Source organism: Echinops telfairi, unplaced genomic scaffold (assembly GCF_000313985.2).
Source record: "Echinops telfairi isolate 266 unplaced genomic scaffold, ASM31398v2 ScPeMD7_7469;HRSCAF=8507_1, whole genome shotgun sequence".
Classification (NCBI taxonomy): domain Eukaryota; kingdom Metazoa; phylum Chordata; class Mammalia; order Afrosoricida; family Tenrecidae; genus Echinops; species Echinops telfairi.
The window spans coordinates 106,968,614-106,989,775 of NW_022111373.1; the positions used below are offsets into that span (position 1 = coordinate 106,968,614).

The window sequence follows — 21,162 nt, forward strand, 5'->3', positions numbered from 1 at the left end:
AGTCCAACATTAACCCATTAACCCATATGTTCAACACCAATCCACAAAGTCCTCCTCCATCTCACAAAACAGACGCAACGATGCTGACTGCAGGAGAAAAGCCGAATCAGTGAATGTGTAAGCATCTCAGCGCTGGCAGGGGTCTCCACACGGCTGCTCCAGCACTCAGGGGTGCATCGGGGGGTAGGTTCATGTGGCTTCTCCTCAGGGGTGTCTTGCAGGAAGTGAGACTTGCCAGCTGAAGCAGGGAACTGGCTAAGGCAGCTGCACCCTGGTCCGACCATCAGAAAACAAGAGACCAGAGAATTCGGAAGGCAAGGCTCACTAAGCTATTTATCCCTCCGCCCTTCAATGAACCCTACATGTGTTTATCGGTCAGGTTGGCACAATAAACTAACTACCTCACACAGCATGAGGAAATGGTGTGGGGGCCCTGCCTGACCTTCTCTGACTGCATAAGGGGAAGGACAGTTTGCCTACGAAATGATTCCTATACAACCAAGGTCAGACATGCTTCCGCCTAGCATCCTTCTTTATCCTGTTCTGATACCAGCCATTCCTCCCCTGACTGCTGTGCTGGGTCTAATACTCTATTGTAATAGCCTCATAGAACTCACAGGCAATACTCACAATTACAGAATATATTACGAAACTTAACAGGTTATGTAAGTCAGGATATCCAAGAAAATTAAGGATATCGCACCTCTTCTTATTTTAATAAATCATTTTATTGGGGCTCTGACAACTCTTATCACAATCCATCCATCCATCCATTGTATCAAGCACATTAGTACATATGTTTCCTTCATTATTTCCAAAACATTTTCTATTTGAGCCCTTAGTATAAGCTTCTCTTTTTTCCCCTCCGTCCCCCACCCTCCCACTGTCGTGAACCCTTGAAAATGTATTAATTATTTTTATTTCTATATTTCACACCGTCCACTGTCTCCCTTCACCCACTTACTGTTGTTTGTCCGGGTTGGGGTTGGGGGGGGTGTACATCGCTCACTGCCATTGATTCCCCATTTCTCCTGTGGCACCTCTTCTCACCCTGCTGGCAGGCACTTCCCTCTGATCCTCCTCCGGGCAGTCATGCAGTGCCTGCCCTCTTCCTAGCTCAGGCCAGGGTTACAGGTTCCTTAGCACTGATGAATGCCGAAAGGGCGCCAGCCTCCTGCCCAAAGGTACTCAACTTTACTTCTTCCAGGGGCAGGAAGCTCAGTGCTTGGCCTCCTGGTCTCTGCTTTTGCTCCTAGTCTTGTCTTTACTCCTCTGCTGATATGCTGACGGGCATCTCAGCTGCGCGTCACTCCTGTTCTTCTTTCTCGCTGATTGTAGAATTCTCTGCTTCTCCCCTGAAATCGCTCCTTTCAGACCCAGCAGAATGGCAAAACTGGCGAGTGCCTTGTTTGCATGTTCTCTTGGGAGTGGAAGAGCCAGCCCAAGTAATTTCTCTTCATCAGACAGAGTGGCCGCAGTCTCTGTTCTGGTTGTGCAGTTTCCAGTGTTTGAGTTTTCCTGCCGCTTGTCTTCTCATCTTGCTTTAGACCTTTTTTCAGTAGACCTCTATTCTCAGGGTAATAGCCTTTATTTTATATGCCTTTAGCACTCTTGGAAAAAGACTGGGCTTTCTGCTCCCGTGAACAGTTACAGTCTTGGAAACCCACAGGGGTCACGATGAATCAGCACTGACTCAAGAGCAGTAAGTTTGATTTTGTTAGCACTCTGCTACTTTACTAAAAGATAGTTTGGGTTCAAAGACCATTTAATTTTAGTGGAAAAATGCAGAAGACATGGGCAGTTGCTGTTGGTCAGGATAAGCTTCACTCTGAGTGATTTTATTATTATGATTTAAGATCATTTTATTGGGAGCTCTCACAGCTCTTATAACATTCCATACATCCATTGTATCAAGCATATTTGTACATATGTTGCCATCATCATTTTGTAAACATTCACTTTCTATTTGAGCCCTTGGTATCAACTCCTCTTTTTTCCCTCCCTTCACTCCTCCCACCCTCATGATCCCTTGATAAATTATTGTTATTTTCATATCTTACACTGACCACTGTCTTCTTTCACTCATGTTTCTGTTGTTCATCCCCCAAGGAAGGGGGGTGGGGGTGGGTTATGCATTATCCATTGTGATTGGTACCCTCTTCCTCCCCCTCTCCCCTACTTTCCCCCTACCCTCCTGGTATCCCTACTCCCATTTCTGTTCCTGAGGGTTTATCTGACCTGGATTCTGAGTGTTGTGAGCGCTTATCTGTACCAGTGCACTTGCTCCGGTCTAGCCAGAACTGAAAGGCAGGACTAGGGTCATGATGGTGGGGGGTGAGGAAACCTCAAAGAACCAGAGGAACATTGTGTGTTTCATTGGTGCTATACTGCACCCTGGTTGACTCATCCCGTCCTTGTGACCCTTCTGTGAAGGGGTGTCCTATTTTCTACAGATGGGTTTTGGGTCTCTACTCTGACCCCCCTCATTCTCAACAATGTTTTTGTTTGTTTGGGGTCTTCTGGTGCCTGTTACCCAATTCTATCAACACCTCATGATCACACAGGCTGGTGTGCTTCTTCCATGTAGGCTTGTTGCTTCTCGGCTAGTAATTTAATTTTTTGAAAGGTTACCCTTTCAGCCATCTGGAATTTATTTTGGGGTGTTATATGCCAGGTAATATCTAGGATAGGTGCTTTATATGAAGTCTCCTGTTTAATCCACACATCAATCCTCTAAGATAGCATTTCCCAAATGTTACTCAGCAATTCTAGTACCATTTATTCAATAATTTCCCCAATTGCCCCTGGCCTTGCAAAGCTTACGTTATCACATAGAACATTTAAAAGTATGATTTGAAGCCATTTTTCTGTGTTCTCTGAGATGTTTTTTTAATGATTTTTATGCAGAGTCCCATGCCACTTAAGTTACTTTTGTGTGCCTTGAATATAATAAATTATAGTGCTGGTCCACCTCTGATTTATTGTACATATTCATTTAAGACTAGAAGATAATCAGTATGATATTTTCTTCTTCTATTTTTTATCACTCATGCATATGTGTTTTTAAAAAGAGATAATCACAGCAATATCAAATACTCTGTGGTTAGAAGGATGTCATTCTCAGAGGTAACACCCTTTGTTTTATGTGTCACTCTGCTATTTTGCTGAAAGATGACCTCCAAGGATAGTTTCAGTTCAAGAACACCCACCTTTTATCTTATTTGAAAATAGTACGGTTCTTCGAAAGGCCATATAGAGGCCAACACTTGGGGTGTTTTTCACTGCCTCTCAGTGGTAAAATACAAACAGAAGTTAAGGAGCTTTCTTGCACAACCTCTAAGTTTAAAATATGTGAGGAAATTGGACTGTATGCAGAAAATACTCACCATCTTTTTTTTTTTTTTGCACCCTTCAGCGACTCTTCATTGATGTCCCAGAAGTGAGGTGGCCCAGTCTGGGTAGCAAGGAGGCCGTGATGTATCTGGAGGGGGGCTCGGTGACAGTGTCCTCGCTGGATGGCCATGCGTACCTTTGCCTGCCCGAAGCCCAGCAGGAGTTTACAGTCTATTTTTTATGTAACATTAGCCAGAAGCCAGATTCATCTGTGGTATGGTCAGAACACAGTCAAGCCAAAAGGGGCCAACTAGTTGAAAAAACCAACCAAAACTGTACTTTTACAAGCTTATCGGGACAGAACCTAATGAATAAAGAAAGGTGCCATATCATGAAATCGAAAGGACCTTTAGAGAAGAGCTGTGGAAGCGAAACTGAAGGGAGGGAGGAGCTGCCCTTGCCTGGCACGGAGCACACGTGTACACACACGTGGGTACAGCAGCGTTGGTCCATGGCCTCCTATCCAAAGGAATGGAAATACCCTTTGTCTTTAGCACTTAAGTTCCGTAATCAAACCAGTGAAATGCCTAAAAGTGATGCAGATGCCGCCCAGGATAGAGTTTTAACCGCTGGTGTTTCCGAGGAAAAAGGAGAAGCTGTTTCTGTTCTTCCCAGAGCCCTGCCACTCAGCTGTCCTGTCCCCCACCTGCACAGGTAATGGAAAATGCTTCATCTCTTATCATGCGTTTGCCAGAACCAGTCTTGACCTGAGAAGGCTGACCCTCCACTACAAGACTTCATTAGGCACAGCGACTCTCGAGTTGACTCAGACAGAGCCCCTGCTTTCTGGGAGCGTCGAGTCTGCTGAGGTCACTGTCCTGGGGAGATTATTAAAGTGGTGAGTGAAGACACAGGGTTCTGGGAGTGAGCCCGGAGGAGCATGGCTACAGCTCCCTCGAGCTCATCACTTTGGTTGCTGGAGCATGGTTTCCACAAGTTTATGATCACAAATCCCCCATCCCTGGCCTCAGAGGTTGCCCTTACCTTTGGGGTCTACATGGAGAGGCATTTGAATGGTTAGCTTTGCCACCACTAAGAGATGAAGGGTGGGGGTGTGGATTAGGCAAAGGGCTGCTACTTTAAGGTCAGTGGTTCAAACCCATCAGTTGCTCTGCAGGAGAAAGATGAGGCTGTGTGTCCATAAAGATTTATCATCTGGGAAACTCTATACCATTATAAGTTGGAAGTGACTCGATGGCCGTGGTTTCTGTTAAGAGATAAATAATCTAATAGTCATAGATTTGTAGCAGTTTGTGAAAGTAATGCAATAATACTAGCTAACGCCTATGAAGTGCTTGTGTGTGAGGCACTGTTGTGAGTCCTTTGCTTATTTCATCCTCATTTGTCCTATGAGGGACATACTGTCATCTCAGTTTGAGACACAGAAGTGTTAAAATAACTTGACCAAGAGCAGACACCTAGCACGTGTAGAACTGGAATTTGATCCTTGGAAGTCTGAGTGCCTAATTGCTCCTTAAAATAAAACACGAGAATGATTTTACAGGCTTTGGTGTTGATTTAAATTTTAAAAATTCTACTGTCGTGCTTACTCATCAAAGGAGAATTAAGGACTGACCTCTTGAATGATGGGATGTCTGGATTATGTCCTAATATAATGATTTGGAGAGAACAAAAGAGAGAGAATTGTGGTTCTAAATTAATTCTTGAGTAACTGACCTTGGGTTGAAATCCATCATGCTTCACAGCTGTCTATGATCTGGTCTCTTGCTATCCTTGCAGCCCTTGGCTCTCTCACCTCTCTTGCCCTGCTTTCTCTACTCTAGCAACTGGACCTCTTGCAATTGCAATTCCTTGACCCTTTCATCCTTGTGCATGCTGCTTCCTCTGCTAGGAACCCATTCTCTGCCTGGCAGCTTGCACTCATGTTCAGGTCTCAGCTTACGCCTCATCTCCTCAGGGTGGTTTTTCTAGGTTCCCTAGACAGAGTTCAGGTTACATACAACCCCAAAGCACCCAGTACGCCTCCTTGCCTATACTTGTTCAATATTTATGTCAGATCAGAATCTCCATTGAGGGCAGGGGCCAGGTCTTCTTTTTTGGTGTTAAATCTTCAGTGTGTTTAACAGCACCTGGCCCACCATAGATACTATAGTACTTGTTGTTGGAATCCAGGCTGTATTTTAATGGCTAGTAGAAATTGTCAACTTAGCATCATCAGAACAAAAAATCTTGCCATAGTGAATGATGAGGGGAGTGCAGAGTGGAGATCCAAAGCACATTAGTAGGCCACTGGAGATCCCCTTGCAGAAGGGTCTCGGGGAGGAGATGAGCCAGTCAGGGTGCGATGTAATAATGATGAGAAATACAACCTTCCTCTAGTTCCTAAGGGTTTCCTCCCCGCTCCCACTACCATGACTCGAATTCTATCTTGCAAGACTGGCTAGACCAGAGGAGGTACACTGGTACAGATAGGAACTGAAAATACAGGGAATCCAGGACGGATGAGCCCTATAGGACCAGTGGTGTGAGTGGCGAAACAGGGAGGGTAAAGGGAGAATGGGTAGGAAAGAGGGAACCGATTACATGGAACTGTGTGTGACCTCCTCTCTGGGGGACAGACAACCAAAAAGTGGATGAAGGGAGACGTCGGACAGGGCAAGATATGACAAAATACCCATTTATAAACTATCAAGGGCTCATGCGGGAGGGGGGAGCGGGGAGGGAGGGGAAAAATGAGGACCTAATGTCGGGGGTTTAAATGGAGAGAAAATGTTTTGAGAAACGATGTACAAATGCGCTTTACACAATTGATGTGTGTATGGATTGGGATAACAGTTGTATGAGCCCCTAATAAAATGTTAAAAAAAAACCCAAAAAAAAGACCAAAAAAAAAATTTTTTTTGAGAAAAAAACTGTAATATCTGTGAGGTGTGATAAAATGAGATTTGCTTATAAGTTCTATCGCCTTCTCTGCTCAATATTAGATATACATAATCACCAATAAATGATGCACAAAAAAAATTGTCAACTTACAAATAATAAGATTATGGGAAATACATGGAAACATAAAACTCATTATATTAACACCCTTTTAAAAAAATATGCAATGGATTAAGCAATAAATAAATCTTGTTATAGTAGCACTGATAATTATGCTTAGCAACCAGAATTCACAGCTTGTATTTTATCCTTCACAGGTGGAATTTCTGTGATTCATATTTACAGAGGGGGTTTGATGAAGAATATTCCTACCCTGAACTAGTGAAAGTGGTTTGGCACAAAGGCATTACCTACAGGTAAGACCCTTGTACTGGAATCAGAGCTATGTAGTGGGGTCACATGGGACAAGGCTGGCCTTGGCAGGCAGACTTTACAAGAGGACAGTTCTGTTAGAGCCTCCAGGCTCCTCTATTTTGTCCTAAGTTTCACAGGTCTCAAAACTTGATCAGTACCCCCAGGGCTCTTGTAACTAACTTAAAATAACTGTATTCATAAGACTTCTGTGCAAACCAGGAAGCGGGTGAAGGATCAATTTTGTTGGTCAATGAAATATTTCTATCAGCTATTTCAGATACCCCTCCCAAGCACCGTGGGATCTACCTGTCTGAATTAGTCATCAGACAGTTACCTAGTTACCATGAAACTAGAGAAGTTAGGGAGCCTTAGTAGAAATTTCTCTCTTCGTTCATGCAGCAAGTATTCTGTTGAATTATCTAATCTGTTGAATTATCCCTACCCCACTGGAAAGCACATCTCTCTAGGCCAGATTCCAAATTTTCACTTCCGTGCATTAGGCTAGAAAAACACATTTCACTCTTTGTTCTTCGAGCTCTCAGTTTCCTGCAGGAAGACTCACTCCCTTCTGACAACATATTCTTCATACGTTTCAATAAAACCAATTTGACCTGCCATTTTTCATTGGATTACATACACCAATTATATCTGATGTTCTAGGTAGTCACACCTTCTTGGAAATGGGTTCTTCTACAGATGACTAATCTCTTCCATCAGTTTGATTCTTGGAGAATAATGTTATTATTTAATGCCTATACAATTGTCATTGCTTGGGTAACTCTTAGGTGCCAGCTGCTGTGATCCGTAGTGGGGATAGCAGGATCACAGGACAAGATGCCTGACTTCCAGAAGCTTAGGAGCTGAGTTGCTGAAATACAGGCATAAAGCAAATCTATATAGTCTATTTTTTGACAGAAAGTTTTCTTAGCTAGTTGGGGGCAGCATATGAGATTGTTTGCTTCTCTGGATATTCAAAGACCATATGCCTTTCTTTTTCTCCCATTGGATCTTTCTGAGTACTTGATCAATGATCATCTGACTGTAGGTTGATGCATTTATGTCTGGGTTTTCTCTTCTGATTCATTGGTCTGTATCTCTTGCTGTATCAGTACCAGACTGTTTTGACTACCATGGCTATGTAGAAGATTTTTAGGTCAGGCACTGGTAGGCCTCCTACTTGCCTGCCTTTCTTTTTAATGACTTCTTTCATGTATATTTTTATCTCAATTCGAAAAAATACTAATTCTTTTTCTTCTTTAGACTTACCCATAAAAAGATGAACTCAATAGAGATTTACCCGGGAGATGGATCTATTTTCAAATCAGAAGGAGCTTATTCTGGGAGATATTTTACATATTATCCCATTCAAAAAGGATCAGAAGAGGTAAGCCCACAGAGAGATCTCAAATCAATAGGAACTTTGATCTCGAGCTGTTTAAATCGTCCTAAATATTTAAGGGGGATGTGGCCTTTACTATAAGCACTGCTTAATATCCTGTAGTCTGGAAAAGTAATATAGTCTAGCTGCAGAGTTTAGAACAATAATTATTAACATTATTTTCTTGTATCCTCAATTACTTTCATCCATTGTCCTAAGCGAAGTGAATTTAAATCAGAAGGTAAATTTCTTCTGTCACAGAATTTCTCAATAGGAAATGCTGAGACTGGAGCATTACTTTTGTTTTCATATAGTACTTTGAATTAAGTTGTTTATAATATTTGCATAGGAAAAAAATTTACTCTTTTTTCCTTTACCATGTGATTATTTACATATCTTAAGCACCTCTTAACACTTAACTCTTTACAAGCAGTTACAAAATCGGACACGATTCCTCTCATTTGTTAAACACAAGGGAACATGATGTATTTATCAGACCATAATGCCATCGTGTGGCTATTTTGTTCATGTGTCTTAGGCTGACATCTGACATCTGACCTCCCAATCTGACATCTGACTATAGAGTTTGTCATAAGATTATAATACTTTGCTTTGAAGGATGGAGTGAATAAATGTGTCCCTTCTATTACAGAATGGAGTATTTCTGTGCTGAAATAACCAGAAGTGCTAGGAAGAAGAGTTAAAAACAGAGCAAACCCTGCCCCTTCCTCTGCATTGGGAATTTTAAACATATACAAAAATAGACCAGTATAATTTTATTCCACTGCCATTAACATAAAAGCACATCCCCTAAACGATTGGGCAGTTATTTATAGGCTATCAAAATATAACTTCAATGAATAAGAGGGGTCTCGTACTTAAAAAATGCGGAGGGGATGAAAAACATTGTAAGATATCTTTGAAAATAATGTAGGTTTTGTGGACGTTAGATGCAGTTTAAATACAGCTTGCTTTGTTGCTATGTGAATGTGTATTTTAAGAAAAAATGACAACATAGGAATGAGCAAAGCTAATGATTAATGAAATTTTAAAACTAATTTGCAGAGAGTAGAGAAGACTTATTCAGTCAGTAACCTTCCTCCAGAGAGACCAGGAGGCCCATTCTCTGTGAGTTCTATACTTAAACAGGCAACAAGGTAAGTTACTCCCAGTCAACTGAATCAAGTGTTTTGCATTTGAAAACCTGGGTATATTTTCTAGAGGCTAGGGATAAAGTTAAGAATTGATAGATACAATATATATGTATATTTATATGGTTAAAAAAAAAAAACTTTGTAAGCCTTGCTGGAGCTCAGATATCACTGGGGCTCAAATATCACTATTTATAAAACAAAGTAATCTCTGCTTTCATCAATAAGATAGATTATTTCTAACGTTTAAATTTAAATATGGAGAAGCACCTATCTATGGAGAGCAGGTGTTTGTAGGAAATAAACCATTTTCTCTGTGTGTATAAGTTTGAGAGTCTACAAAAGATGAAGTTTATTTTGAATATTTGGTTAATATGCTTTTATTCCTCTTAATTAATTTGTGGCATCTAGAAAAATGAAAACAGATGGTTGGATTACTTATTTTTAGAATTTACATCTAAGCAACTTCCAAAGTAGATCTGATCTGAAGGAGCCGAATTTTTATCATTTGATTTTCAAAGAGCAGTTGGTTCACATTTCTACCTGGAAAGCAATGCTAAACCTTTCAGGTGCCATGAATCTGTCTATCAAAAACCTGAACATGCTCTTCATTTTAGAGTCATTTCTTAGCTAAAAATTAGAATAATTGCATAAAGTCTGGAAAAGAGGCCAGTGGAGATTAGTTACTTGAAATTTAAAATGTTATGTGATATCTTATACGTATCACAAGATTGAAAAATGCCACTATAGCAAGTGTTTACTTAGCTTTTTTCATATTCACAGAATTCTTCAACATTGTGCAAACATAAGACTTTCTTTAAGCCATAACTATCATATATGCTGCTGGAAAATGGTATGTGAAAATGATTTCATAAGCAAGATATTTAAATGTTTTTGTATTTGTATATAATACAAACTTTCCAGTTAAAACTCCCTTCATCTAAGAGTAAAAGACTTTGTAACATTAATAATTGGATTATTCAGAGAAATGCTCACCTAAATAGAAAAGTACTTCATTATCAGGCATGTTATGCATAGTTGTTTTTCTTTTTTTGTTCTTGGGTAGAGGAGAAGCAGACACTGATTACACTTGTTAGATTAGCCTTATGTTGTTGGGCCGTCTGGCTCTTAGGCCCTCCAGTCACTTCTGAGTCATAGCAGCCCTATATCATAGAAAGAAACATGGCTTGGTCCTGCAACATCTTCATAATCTTTGCTATGTCTGATCCTATTACTGTAACCACAGACTCTCATCTCATCGCACATCTTCCTCTTACAGACTCGCTACTGAGTATGGTGTGCTTTCTAAAGAACTTTCCCTCATTGATAACGTGGTCTGCTGTCCCGGTGGTTCTCAACCTGTGGGTCTTGACCCCTTTGGGGGTCGAACCACCCTTTCACCGGGGTCACCTGATTCATAACAGTAGAAAAATAACAGTTATGAAGTAGCAACAAAAATAATTTTATGGTGGGGGGGTCACCACATGAGGAATTGTATTAAAGGGTCGCAGCATTAGGAAGGCTGAGAACCACTGCTCTATCCTGACTTCTGAGGAGTGTCTGGCTGACCTTTTCCAGACTGATGGTTCATTCTTCTGACAGACCATAATATATTAAGTATTACTCACTAATGCTATAATTCAAAGGCATCAATTCTTCTTTGGTCTTCCTTATTCATTGTCTGGCTTGGGCATGCATATGAAGCAGATGGAAATACCATGGCTTCTGTCAGGTGTACCTTGGTCCTTAAAGTGACATCTTTGCTTTGCTATCTTGACAGCTGATTCTCTGAGCACTGATTGTGGATCCAAACTAAATTAATTCCTTGATAATTTCGATCTTTTCTCTATCATGATGCTCTCTTGGTCCAGCTGTGAATTTGGTTTTCTGTACATTGAATTGCAATCTACACTGAAGGCTTTGCACCATCAGCAAGTGCTCCAAGTCCTCCTCCCTTTCAGTAGCACAGTTGGGTCATTGGCATGTCAACGTTTGTGAATGGGTCTCCCTCCTGTCCTGAGGCTGCATTATTCATCTAGTTCAGCTTCTTGTCTTGTATTGGGTAACTCTGCACAATGTTGCAGCAGATTTGAAATACGAAAGAGCAAGAATGTCCCTTTGAAGACTTGTGTGCACATGACCTAATCCATGTCTCATATGCATGGGAATATTGGACAGAGAGTGAGGAAGATTAAAGAAGAGCGAGTCCTTGAATTATGGTGTTCGTGAAAAGTGTTGCAAGTGCCATGAGCTGCTAGAGGAACAAGCACATCTGTCTGAAGCAGAAAGACAGCCAGAATGCTCCCTAGAAGCAAAGGTGGCAAGACTGAATGTCACATACTTGAACATGTAATCAGGAGTGACCAGTCCTTGGGAAAGGAGATCATGTTTGGTTAAGTAGAGGTCAGCAAAAAAAGAGGAAGCCCCTTAATGACATATAAGGGGGTACCCAAAAAGAAAAACCGGATTTTTTTTTCAAAGCTATGTATTTAAATTTTTTTTACAAAACAAGCTTATCACCTTCAAAGTACTCTCCATTACATTTAATTCATTTGTCAAATCTGTGATTCCATTCTTGGAAATATTTTCAAACTCATCTGTTGGGATAGCTGACAGCATCTTTATTTTTTTTCCCTCACCTTTTCTGCATCATCAAATCACTGCCCTTTCATGTCCCTCTTCACTCAAACAAAAAGAAGTCACACGTATTGAGGTCAGGTGACTCAGGCGCATGGGGGCAAGAGAGGCTGTTTTGGGGCAAAAACTGGCACACTGACATGGCTGTGGTAGCAGGTGCATTGTGGTGGTGACAAAACCCCATCTGCTGCAAATCAGACCTTTTTTGTTGCACACTGTTACACAGTCATCTCAGAACCTTTAAACAGAAAGCTTGATTAACAGTCTGACCACTGAAAGGAACTCCAAATGCACCATCCCCCTCACATCAAAAGAACAAATGAGCATTGTCTTGATCTTTGATTTCACTTGTTGACCTTTTTTTGGGGTGAGGTGTTGATGGCGTTCCACTGGCTTGACTGATGTTTGGTTTTGGGGTCATAAGAATAGTAAAATGTCTCGTCGCCAGAAATGACCTTGGAAAAAAGTCTGGGTCACTTTGGGACTGTTCTTTCAAATCGTGGCATGTTTCCACGTGGTGCTCTTGTTCCTGTTCAGTCAGAACCTGAGGCACAAATTTCTTACTGACTCTTCTCATTCCCAAATCTTCCATTAAAATTCACTGCATGGAGCTCACAGCAAGATAGTCCAGATAATTTCCCCATCTCTTCAATGATTAATCATTGGTCTTTGAGCACTAGTGCATGAATATTGTCCACGTTTTGGTTGGTTTGGGAAGTTGACGGACATCCAGAACAAGGTTTGTCATTAATTGACATTTCACCTTTTTTGAGATGAAAAAAAACACTCGTACACTTAAGTTTTTCCCATAGCACTGTCCTTATAAGTGTGTTCAATATCACAACAGTTTCTATGGCATTTTTTTCTGAACAGGAACCAGAATTTTACAGCCACACGCTATTCTCTTAAATCAGCTATCACAAATAATGAGGTTCAAGTGAAACTGCTTTGATGAAAATAATTTACTGTGACCAGAGAGACGACACTGGGTACACTAACTCAAAGTGGCTCTGATGCTCACTTAGTGCTTACTACAAAAGCTTTGCCCAGTGGAGCTTTTTCCTGTTTGGGTTTTTTAAAATCATTTTATTAGGGGCTCATACAACTCTTATCACAATCCATACATACATCAATTGTATAAAGCACATTTGTAGATTTGTTACCCTCATCATTCTCAAAACATCTTCTCCATGTAAGCCCCTGGCATCAGCTCCTCATTTTGTCCCACACTCCCCACTCCCTCATGGACCCTTGATAATTTATAAATTATTATTTTGTCATATCTTACACTGTCCCTTCACCCAATTTTCTGTTGTCTGTCCCCCAGGGAGGAGGTTCTATGTAGATCCCTGTAGTTGGTTCCCCCTTTCTACCTCACCCTCCCTTCACCCTCCCGTTATCGCCACTCTAACCACTGGTCCTGAAGGGATCATCTGTCCTGGATTCCCTGTGTTTCCAGTTCCTATCTGTACCAGTGTACATCCTCTGGTCTAGCCAGATTTGTCAGGTAGAATTGGGATCATGATAGTAGGGGGCTGGGGTTAAGCATTTATGAACTAGAGGAAAGTTGTATGTTTCATAGGTGCTACACTGCACCCTGACTGGCTCGTCTCCTTCCCATGACCCTTCCGTAAGGGGATGTCCAGTTGCCTACAGATGGGCTTTGGGTCCCCACTCCCCCTCATTCACAATGATAGGCTTTTTTGTTCTTTGATGCCTGATACTTCATCCTATCGACACCTCGTGATCACAGTCTGGTATGCTTCTTCCATGTGGGCTTTGTTGCTTCTGAGCTAGATGGTAGCTTGTTTACCTTCAAGCCTTTAAGACCTCAGACACTATATCTTTTGATAGCCTGGCACCATCAGCTTTCTTCACATTTACATATGCACCTGCTTCGTCTTCAGTGATTGTGTCGGGAAGGTGAGCATCATGGAATGCCAGTTTAATAGAACAAAGTATTCTTGCATTGAGGGAGTACTTGAGTGGAGGCCCAATGTCCATCTGCTACCTTAATACTAATCCTATAAATATATGCACATACATTTATTTCCACATCCTCATATATCAATATTTTTACATATGTACATGCCTTTATCTAGACCTCTATAAATGCCCTTTGCCTCCTAGCTGAGTCCTCTATTTTCTTTTGCTTTCCTCTTGTCCCACTATCAAGCTCAGCCTTCCTTTGGGTTTCAGTAATTCCTCTCGGCTACATTATCCTTGGTCACGCCCTACCAGGCCTCCTACACTCTCCTCCCCACCGATTTGGATCACTTGTTGTTTCCTTGTCCCTGAGTTTGTTAACACCACTTCCTTTCTCCCCAGCTCCCCCTCTCCCATGTCCCGCCAGAACTGTCAGTCCCGTTGTTTTCTCCTCCAGATTGTTCATCCAGCTTATTTTATTTAGACAGATCTGTGGAGATAATAACATGCACAAAAACAAGACAGAGCAAAACCAAGCAACAAAAGAAAACAAAACAAGAACAACAAGTCAATGACAAAAAAAAAGCAAAACCCCACAACACAACAACAACAAAGAAAAGCACGTAGTTAGTTCAAGGACTATTTGTTGGCCTTTAGGAGTGTTTTCCGGTCAAGTCTGATGGGGTGCCAAGCCCAGGCCTCAAAGTCTATTTTTGGTATTCCGTGGGAACTTTGTTGCTCTGTTCCTCTTGCTGTTCTGTTGCACCCCCTTAGTGTTTTGCCTTGGTGTGGTGGAATCAGATCGGGCGCAATCCCCACACTGTGTCTCCATTGTTGTCCCCTATAGGGCTATGGGACAGTGAGGGATGTTGTGTCTCATAGTGGGGCCGGCCATATGGTCTTCTCTGTGGATTTGCTGCTCTGAGCGGGAATATCGTCCTCAAGGTTTGGTGGGCCAGGATGTGCTCCACCCTCTCTTCCTCCCCCTTCATTTGCTCTGTGTGCTTTGATCAGACATGTCCCTTTCCCTGAGCTGCAGCTTCAGTGCTGTCCTCTGAAATAAATTCTTCTGGGGGGAGAGGTAGCTGTCCACATAGTTGGGATTGGGGCCGCCCCTCAGACCTCTCCACTGGTTCCCTATTCCACCCCACTTTTTCCTGTTTTGTTTTGGTTTCTTTGGGGGGCGGGTACCCCCTTGATGATTGACACAGAGGTTGGCTCAAACACAATTGTGAGGGTGGTGCAGGACCAGGCAGTGTTCTGTTCTGTTGTGCATAGGGTTGCGATCCAGCGGAACCAACATAATGGCACCTAACAACAAACTATACTTTCCTAACTGAAAATTTAAGAATTTTAATGCTGACTTGGAGGAAATATCTACTCATTTGATTACAAACCTACATGGTCCTGTTTTGTCTATGTACAATTCCGAGCCCGACAGTGACTTCACAAAGATATTAGACGTTACCGGTGTTTTAAGTAGTCTATTATCTATTTCTAGAAGATTTAAAATTTAAAACATACTATTCACCATTGGAATATGAATATAACGTTGTCTCACAGTTCATTGATACTCATTTAATTCATGTTAGTGGATAACTGTATTTCCTGTTAATTTTTTACTTGGTTTTAGGTACCTGGGATAAATGACAGCAATATACTACCTTGTCTTTTGAAAGACTCATTCATACCCAGCACAGGAAGATTTCTGGCATATTCCGATGATAAAGTGCATGCCATGTTTTTTGATGGCATTACTCTAACCTTAAATTGGAATTTCAGCTTTTTCTCTGATGAGAGACAGGTGAGGATACTCCAGATAGAAATCTGTGTTCTTGTTTGTTTGTGGAAAACAGGACAAAAGTGTCAGACTATTGTCTTTCTTTCTTCATATAAAGCTCTCTAGAGGCACGTCTGTAGAGTCACTGTGAGTTGGAATCCACTCAGGGCAGTGGGTTTCGTTTTGGTAGAGCCACTATTGATCTCATTGACTTTTCTGGCAGTAATCAGAATGGTGTGACAAATAGTCATTTTAATAAAGGTAACTCGTTATATGGAAAGTTGCTAGTATCTTTATTTTCTTTGATAATTACATATATGGGTGGTGATTATAATACCTGTATCCCATGCTAAATATAAATTTTAAATTAGCCAACATTCGTTTTTCATGATTCATATAGTTCTTTTATTGGAAGAAGGTTGTTTAGCTTGGGGGTTGTTTGGTATTTTTTGTGTGTGTTTCTCTATTTTGGGTTATTTTGGTTCCTCGGTTTTGTTGTGCAGTGATGAAACTTACCTTCTTTTGAAAAAAAGCTTAACCTTCTTGTTTCTTAAGGTAAATCAAAGTGTCAACTTAGCTTGGTGTAAGTTAACTTTTCCCGATGGACAAGATAAGCTAATTCAAATTGAGCATCCTGGACCATATGAAAGGTAGTAAAAAGCAAATTTTAAAATGATTTTCATGTTTATAAATAATTTTCTTTTGACTGACAAGAAGGAAGCATATTTCCCATATTATTCATTATGTCTATTTTTAGGTTCTTCATATAATCCAGTTATTTACTTCTTGCTATCAAGTCGTTTTCTTCTCATAGCAACCCTACAGGGCAGAGTAGAATTGCCACTGTGTGTTTCTAAGGTTAAATCTTCCCAGGAGGAAAAAGCCTCATCTTTCTGCCTTGCAGTAGCTGGTGGGTTTGAACTGCTAACCTGGTGGTTTGCAGCCCAACACTTAACCTACTACAGCACCAGGACACCTTATTTGTCCACATTGAAATGGTTAGATCCAGTTTTTCCATATAGGTAATATAAATGAGACCATTTCTATAAATACCAAAGTTTACAGTTATATTGACTCCTAGCAAAATTAAATGTAAATCAATGAGATTTTCTTTAACAATTTCCATTTCCATGATTACATAACTGATTTACTGTGAAGACTGGGTTGTGGTCAGCTTTGTTAACCAATTAACTTAATCTGTTTCATGTAAAGCAGCGGTTCTCAACCTGTGGATTATGACATCTTTGGGGGTTGAATGACCCTTTCATGGGGGTCACCCGATTCATAAAAGAAGCAAAAGTATAGTTATGAAGTAGCAAGGAAAATAATTTTATGGTTGGGGGAGGGGATCACCACATGAGGAACTGTATTAAAGGGTCATGGCATTAGGAAGGTTGAGAACCACTCATATAAGGTTTCCAATCACATACAACTATGCTTTCTTCTATAAAGTAGAAAAATTAAATAAAATTATTACTATTCTTAAAATAGAAAGTCATGAAATCTGATTGTGAATATGCTTTTTTTATCTTGACTCATGTAATTTTTAATTAGTCATAGCAATTATTAGTGTTATATTCTTGACATTTTAGTGATTTTGTTAGAATACCCTTTAAAAAATTCTTTTTCTGGGGAGAGGAGCTGATAATAAGGGCTTAAGTAGAAAGAAAATGTTTTGGAAATGTTGATGGCAATATATGTACAAGTGTGCTTAATACAACTGAATGATGGATTGTTATAAAATTTGTAAGACACGCCCCCCCAATAAAATGATTAATTAAAAAGACTGTCATGGTTTGAGCCAGGTGCACTTTAGTCCTCAAAGTCCATGCTGGCTCTTCCACAGCTTGAAGAGCTCGTGTGCAGCAGGTTTGTCCAGTGCCGTGCATCATTTGACTTTCTAACCACGAGCATTGATTGCTTGCCCCTCAAAATCCTTACAACTTAAAAAATCTCTTTTCTGCTTCTTAAATCTATTGGACTCTATTACTTTAGATTCATTGGGTTTTATTGTTTTTATTACTCTAATGATCTATTTTGAATAATTTGCCTCAAAAAGACATCATCTATAACAGTGGTTTTATATAATATTTGCCTTTTTTTTTTTTTTTTTATTATTTCTAACAGTTTCACTGCCATACAATTTCATATCACACCTTTCACTATTTCAATCACATTCATGAGACTTGTGCAACCATCACCTCTATCAATGCCAGGCTATTTCTTCTTCCGCGTACCCGCTGTTAGTTCTCCATCTCCCACCCACCTCCTCTGCCATGTCCCTCTGAAACTATTAATCCAGTTGTTATTTCTATAGGTTTATTAAAGTTTGGTTTTTGACTAATATCACTTCACTTAATAGCCCCCAGGTTCATCCATGTCATAAGGTATTTCACAGACTCATCATTATTTTTTACTGTTGTATTTTCATACTAAAAGAAACAGACTTTGATGGTTGCCAGGAATTGGGGGTGGGGGAGGACAGGTTGGGCACAGGCTGGAGAATAGAGGTGACTTAGTTGAAAGAGGGAAAAACAATATGGAAACGGCAAGACAATGGGAGGTTTGATTAGTTACTGAATAATTGCTGATCTGCTCTATAAACATTCACCTAACAAAGTTGTTTTTTTTAAAGACAATGTCTTTAGCAAATGTTTTTTACTATTTGTTTTAACCGTTCACTTCAGACTGTTCATTTTATGAAAAGTGGTACTAGTTTTGTACATTTTTGTGATAGATACTTATTTACTTATCTATGTATGTATGTGTATACGGCGCCCTGGTGGCACAGTGGGTTAGGCAGCGTCAGCTGTTGACGCCCAGCAGTTGCTCCACAGGTGGAAGTTGAGGCTCTCCGCTGCTGCACGATGTACAGCCTTAGAGAGAGACCCTGAGAAGTCGGCTTGTTCCTGCAGGGGCGCGGAGCTGGGACCTCCTGCGTGGCAGTGGGTTTGTGTTTGGGTGTGCAAGGATATACGGATATGGGAGCGATAATGGATGTTTTCTGATTTAAATCTTCGTAAGCAAATGCTCTCTTAAATAATCTACTATGTCTACATTTTCGTGATAAAACTTAGTGAAACTCACTGTGTGTTGAAAAAGTACAAGTAAATGTAAACATTTAAATTTTCACTTTGAACGATGCCTGCTTTAAATTCTCAACATCATCTTTATGAATCCTGTGTGGAAGTCATTTTCTTTTTTATGACTAATGGGAAAAACAAGGGTCGCTGATGGCACAAGTGGTGAAGGTTGGGTTGCTAATGATAAGGCCACTCAGGAGACAGAGGAGGCTTTCTACTCCAGTAGAGGGACACTCAGACACCCACGGGGGCAGTTCTACCTGCCCTGCTGGGTCACCATGAGTTGGAATGGACTCAGGGGCAGTGAGTTTGGGTTTGGTTTACTGGAAAAAACAAGCTTTTTCTATATTCAGAGAAAAAGATCTAGAAAATTCACTGCTAAATGCTTCACTCAAAAGATTTTTCTTTATCCCTTTTCTACAAAATTATCATAATGATTTCCCCTTTGTTGAACACTTTTATAATTTATTTATATTCGTTTTTCAGGTATTTTATCTTACTGTTTTTCAATCTAGATATGTGACAACGGTGATATCATGGTGCAGAACAATGACTCACGTTAATCAGAGAGAGATGCCCATACGACCCTCAAGTTCTGTTCTAGAAGAAAATTGGTATGTTTGCTTGTCTTAACTTAATCTTTTTAGAAGAACCAACTAATACTGAAAAACTAAGGCATCAAATGGTCAACAGCCTTTTACCAAAACAATTTCTTCATTTTAATTAGGTGTTTTTAACTCCTATAATGTTTTTGAGTGTTCAAGCTTAAAAATAACTAGTTTTTATTATTTATTCTGTCTTATTTTTAATTTATTATATTTCATCTTGACATCAGAAAAACTTTGCATTGTAAATGTCGCATTAAAATAGTTATGACCATCAGTTACATAATAAATTCATTCTAAGACTATGGGAAATTTTAAGAGGATTACCATTTCCAATAATATTAAAGGAAATAATGTCAATGAACTTTCAGAAACAGTTTATATTGAAATAATATCTATCATATTAATTACCTCTTCCAAAATTAATGAACAAATAAAGCAAATATTTTCAATTCTATGGGGTAATTTTCATGTCCAGGAGACTAGAACTAGGCTTAAAAAGAATATTTATGAAAAATATAAGACATTTTAGGTAGGAAGCCAGTGCCAATATAAAATGTACATTTTGGCCTTTGCAGAGAGTAAGGAGATAGGGCTTTGGAGCAGACACTCTCTGTTGGATATATGTGAATTTTACCCCAATAAGAGGAAAAGAAACAATCACCATGGAGGTAGGAGAACCAAAGGGACTGCATGGAACAGCACCAAGTGGGGAGAAGTGTGTTTTAGTTTTCTATTTATGGGGTGGTCATTAAAATTTTTAAATAGGAATAAGTTTTCTCTTTTAAATATCTAATGTAATCATAAAGCAAAAAATAATAATAATTCTCAGCAATGATGACCTCTACAAGAGTGAGCACCTCTGTTCCTCTGGTCACCGAGTCCCATAGCTAAGGATGTTCAAATCACCTTTGAGCCCACCATAGCAACTACACATAGAGTCAAGATTCAGTAGATTTTGAGCTCTCATCCTTCCCCTCCCACTTGGAAAAAAATCAAATATCTTTCATACAATACAGAGAGTTAGAACAGTTTCAGGAAATACATTCTCTCAGTAGGTGTGATTTTTTTTTTCCTTCTGGGTCACATGGATTAATAGATGTCAGTCTAATCAACTCAGTTAACATTCGAGGATGAAATCGGCTTGAATACGCAGCTGCAGTTGTAGAGAAAGCACAGTCAGAGGCATTACTGTCAGCCAGCTTTTGCATCCCTTGTGCCCCTACATAGCTGTGGTTCGGAAAGACACAAAGAAAACTTAGGGGCCTAAGGGCAGAGTAGAAGGGCGCCTGTGAGTGTCAGAGACTGTTAACCCTTGATGGGAGCTGACTGGTGTTCTCAAACTGCTGGCCTTGTGGTTAGCAACCAGTGCGTAAACAGGACGCCACCAGGGCTCTTTGAGGAGATGAAGACCTGGATGCTTTGCTTCTCCACGTGAAATGTTCTCCCTCTAGGTGCTTAATGCACCGTGGTTGAGTCATTTGCTTAGCTCCTTTCCAGACAAGGAAGAGTATTACACTTCAATGTGTGTGTGTGTCTCTCTCTTGTCTTTTTTTAATCATTTTGTTGGGGGCTCATACAACTCTTACAATCCTTACATACCTCAATCATGTCAAGCACATTTGTACATTTGTTGCCCTTATCATTCTCAAAACATTTGCTCTCCACTTAAGCCCCTGGCATCAGCTCCTCGTTTTTTTCAGTGTGACTCTTGAAGCATTTTTTGCCCTCTGTATGGTCTCTAACTATTCCTAATCTATTTCTCTGACAGATCTTAAGTACTCTTAGGAACTATGTCAACATGGAGTCACATAAATATAGTTAAGAAAAAGAGCCTAACTTCTTGGTTCTTCTGTTTAAAATTCTATACCATTGGGGGTGGGGGTAGGGAATCAAGTATGTATGAAAAATTTTTAAATCATTTTATTTTATTTTTATTTTTTTTATTTTTTTG

At 40.1% G+C, this 21,162-nt stretch overlaps 1 protein-coding gene across 1 annotated transcript in view; it reads left to right on the forward strand.

Annotated features, from left to right (window-relative positions):
• Positions 1 to 21,162, forward strand: part of CUNH5orf34 (chromosome unknown C5orf34 homolog) — a 31,117-nt gene that overhangs the window by 7,956 nt on the left and 1,999 nt on the right. The window contains exons 4-11 of the mRNA XM_004703631.2: positions 3,416 to 4,047; positions 6,552 to 6,650; positions 7,909 to 8,032; positions 9,092 to 9,183; positions 9,961 to 10,030; positions 15,374 to 15,544; positions 16,076 to 16,170; positions 19,119 to 19,217. Of these exons, the coding sequence (XP_004703688.1) occupies positions 3,416 to 4,047; positions 6,552 to 6,650; positions 7,909 to 8,032; positions 9,092 to 9,183; positions 9,961 to 10,030; positions 15,374 to 15,544; positions 16,076 to 16,170; positions 19,119 to 19,217 (1,382 nt within the window). The remainder of the gene's footprint in view (positions 1 to 3,415; positions 4,048 to 6,551; positions 6,651 to 7,908; positions 8,033 to 9,091; positions 9,184 to 9,960; positions 10,031 to 15,373; positions 15,545 to 16,075; positions 16,171 to 19,118; positions 19,218 to 21,162) is intronic.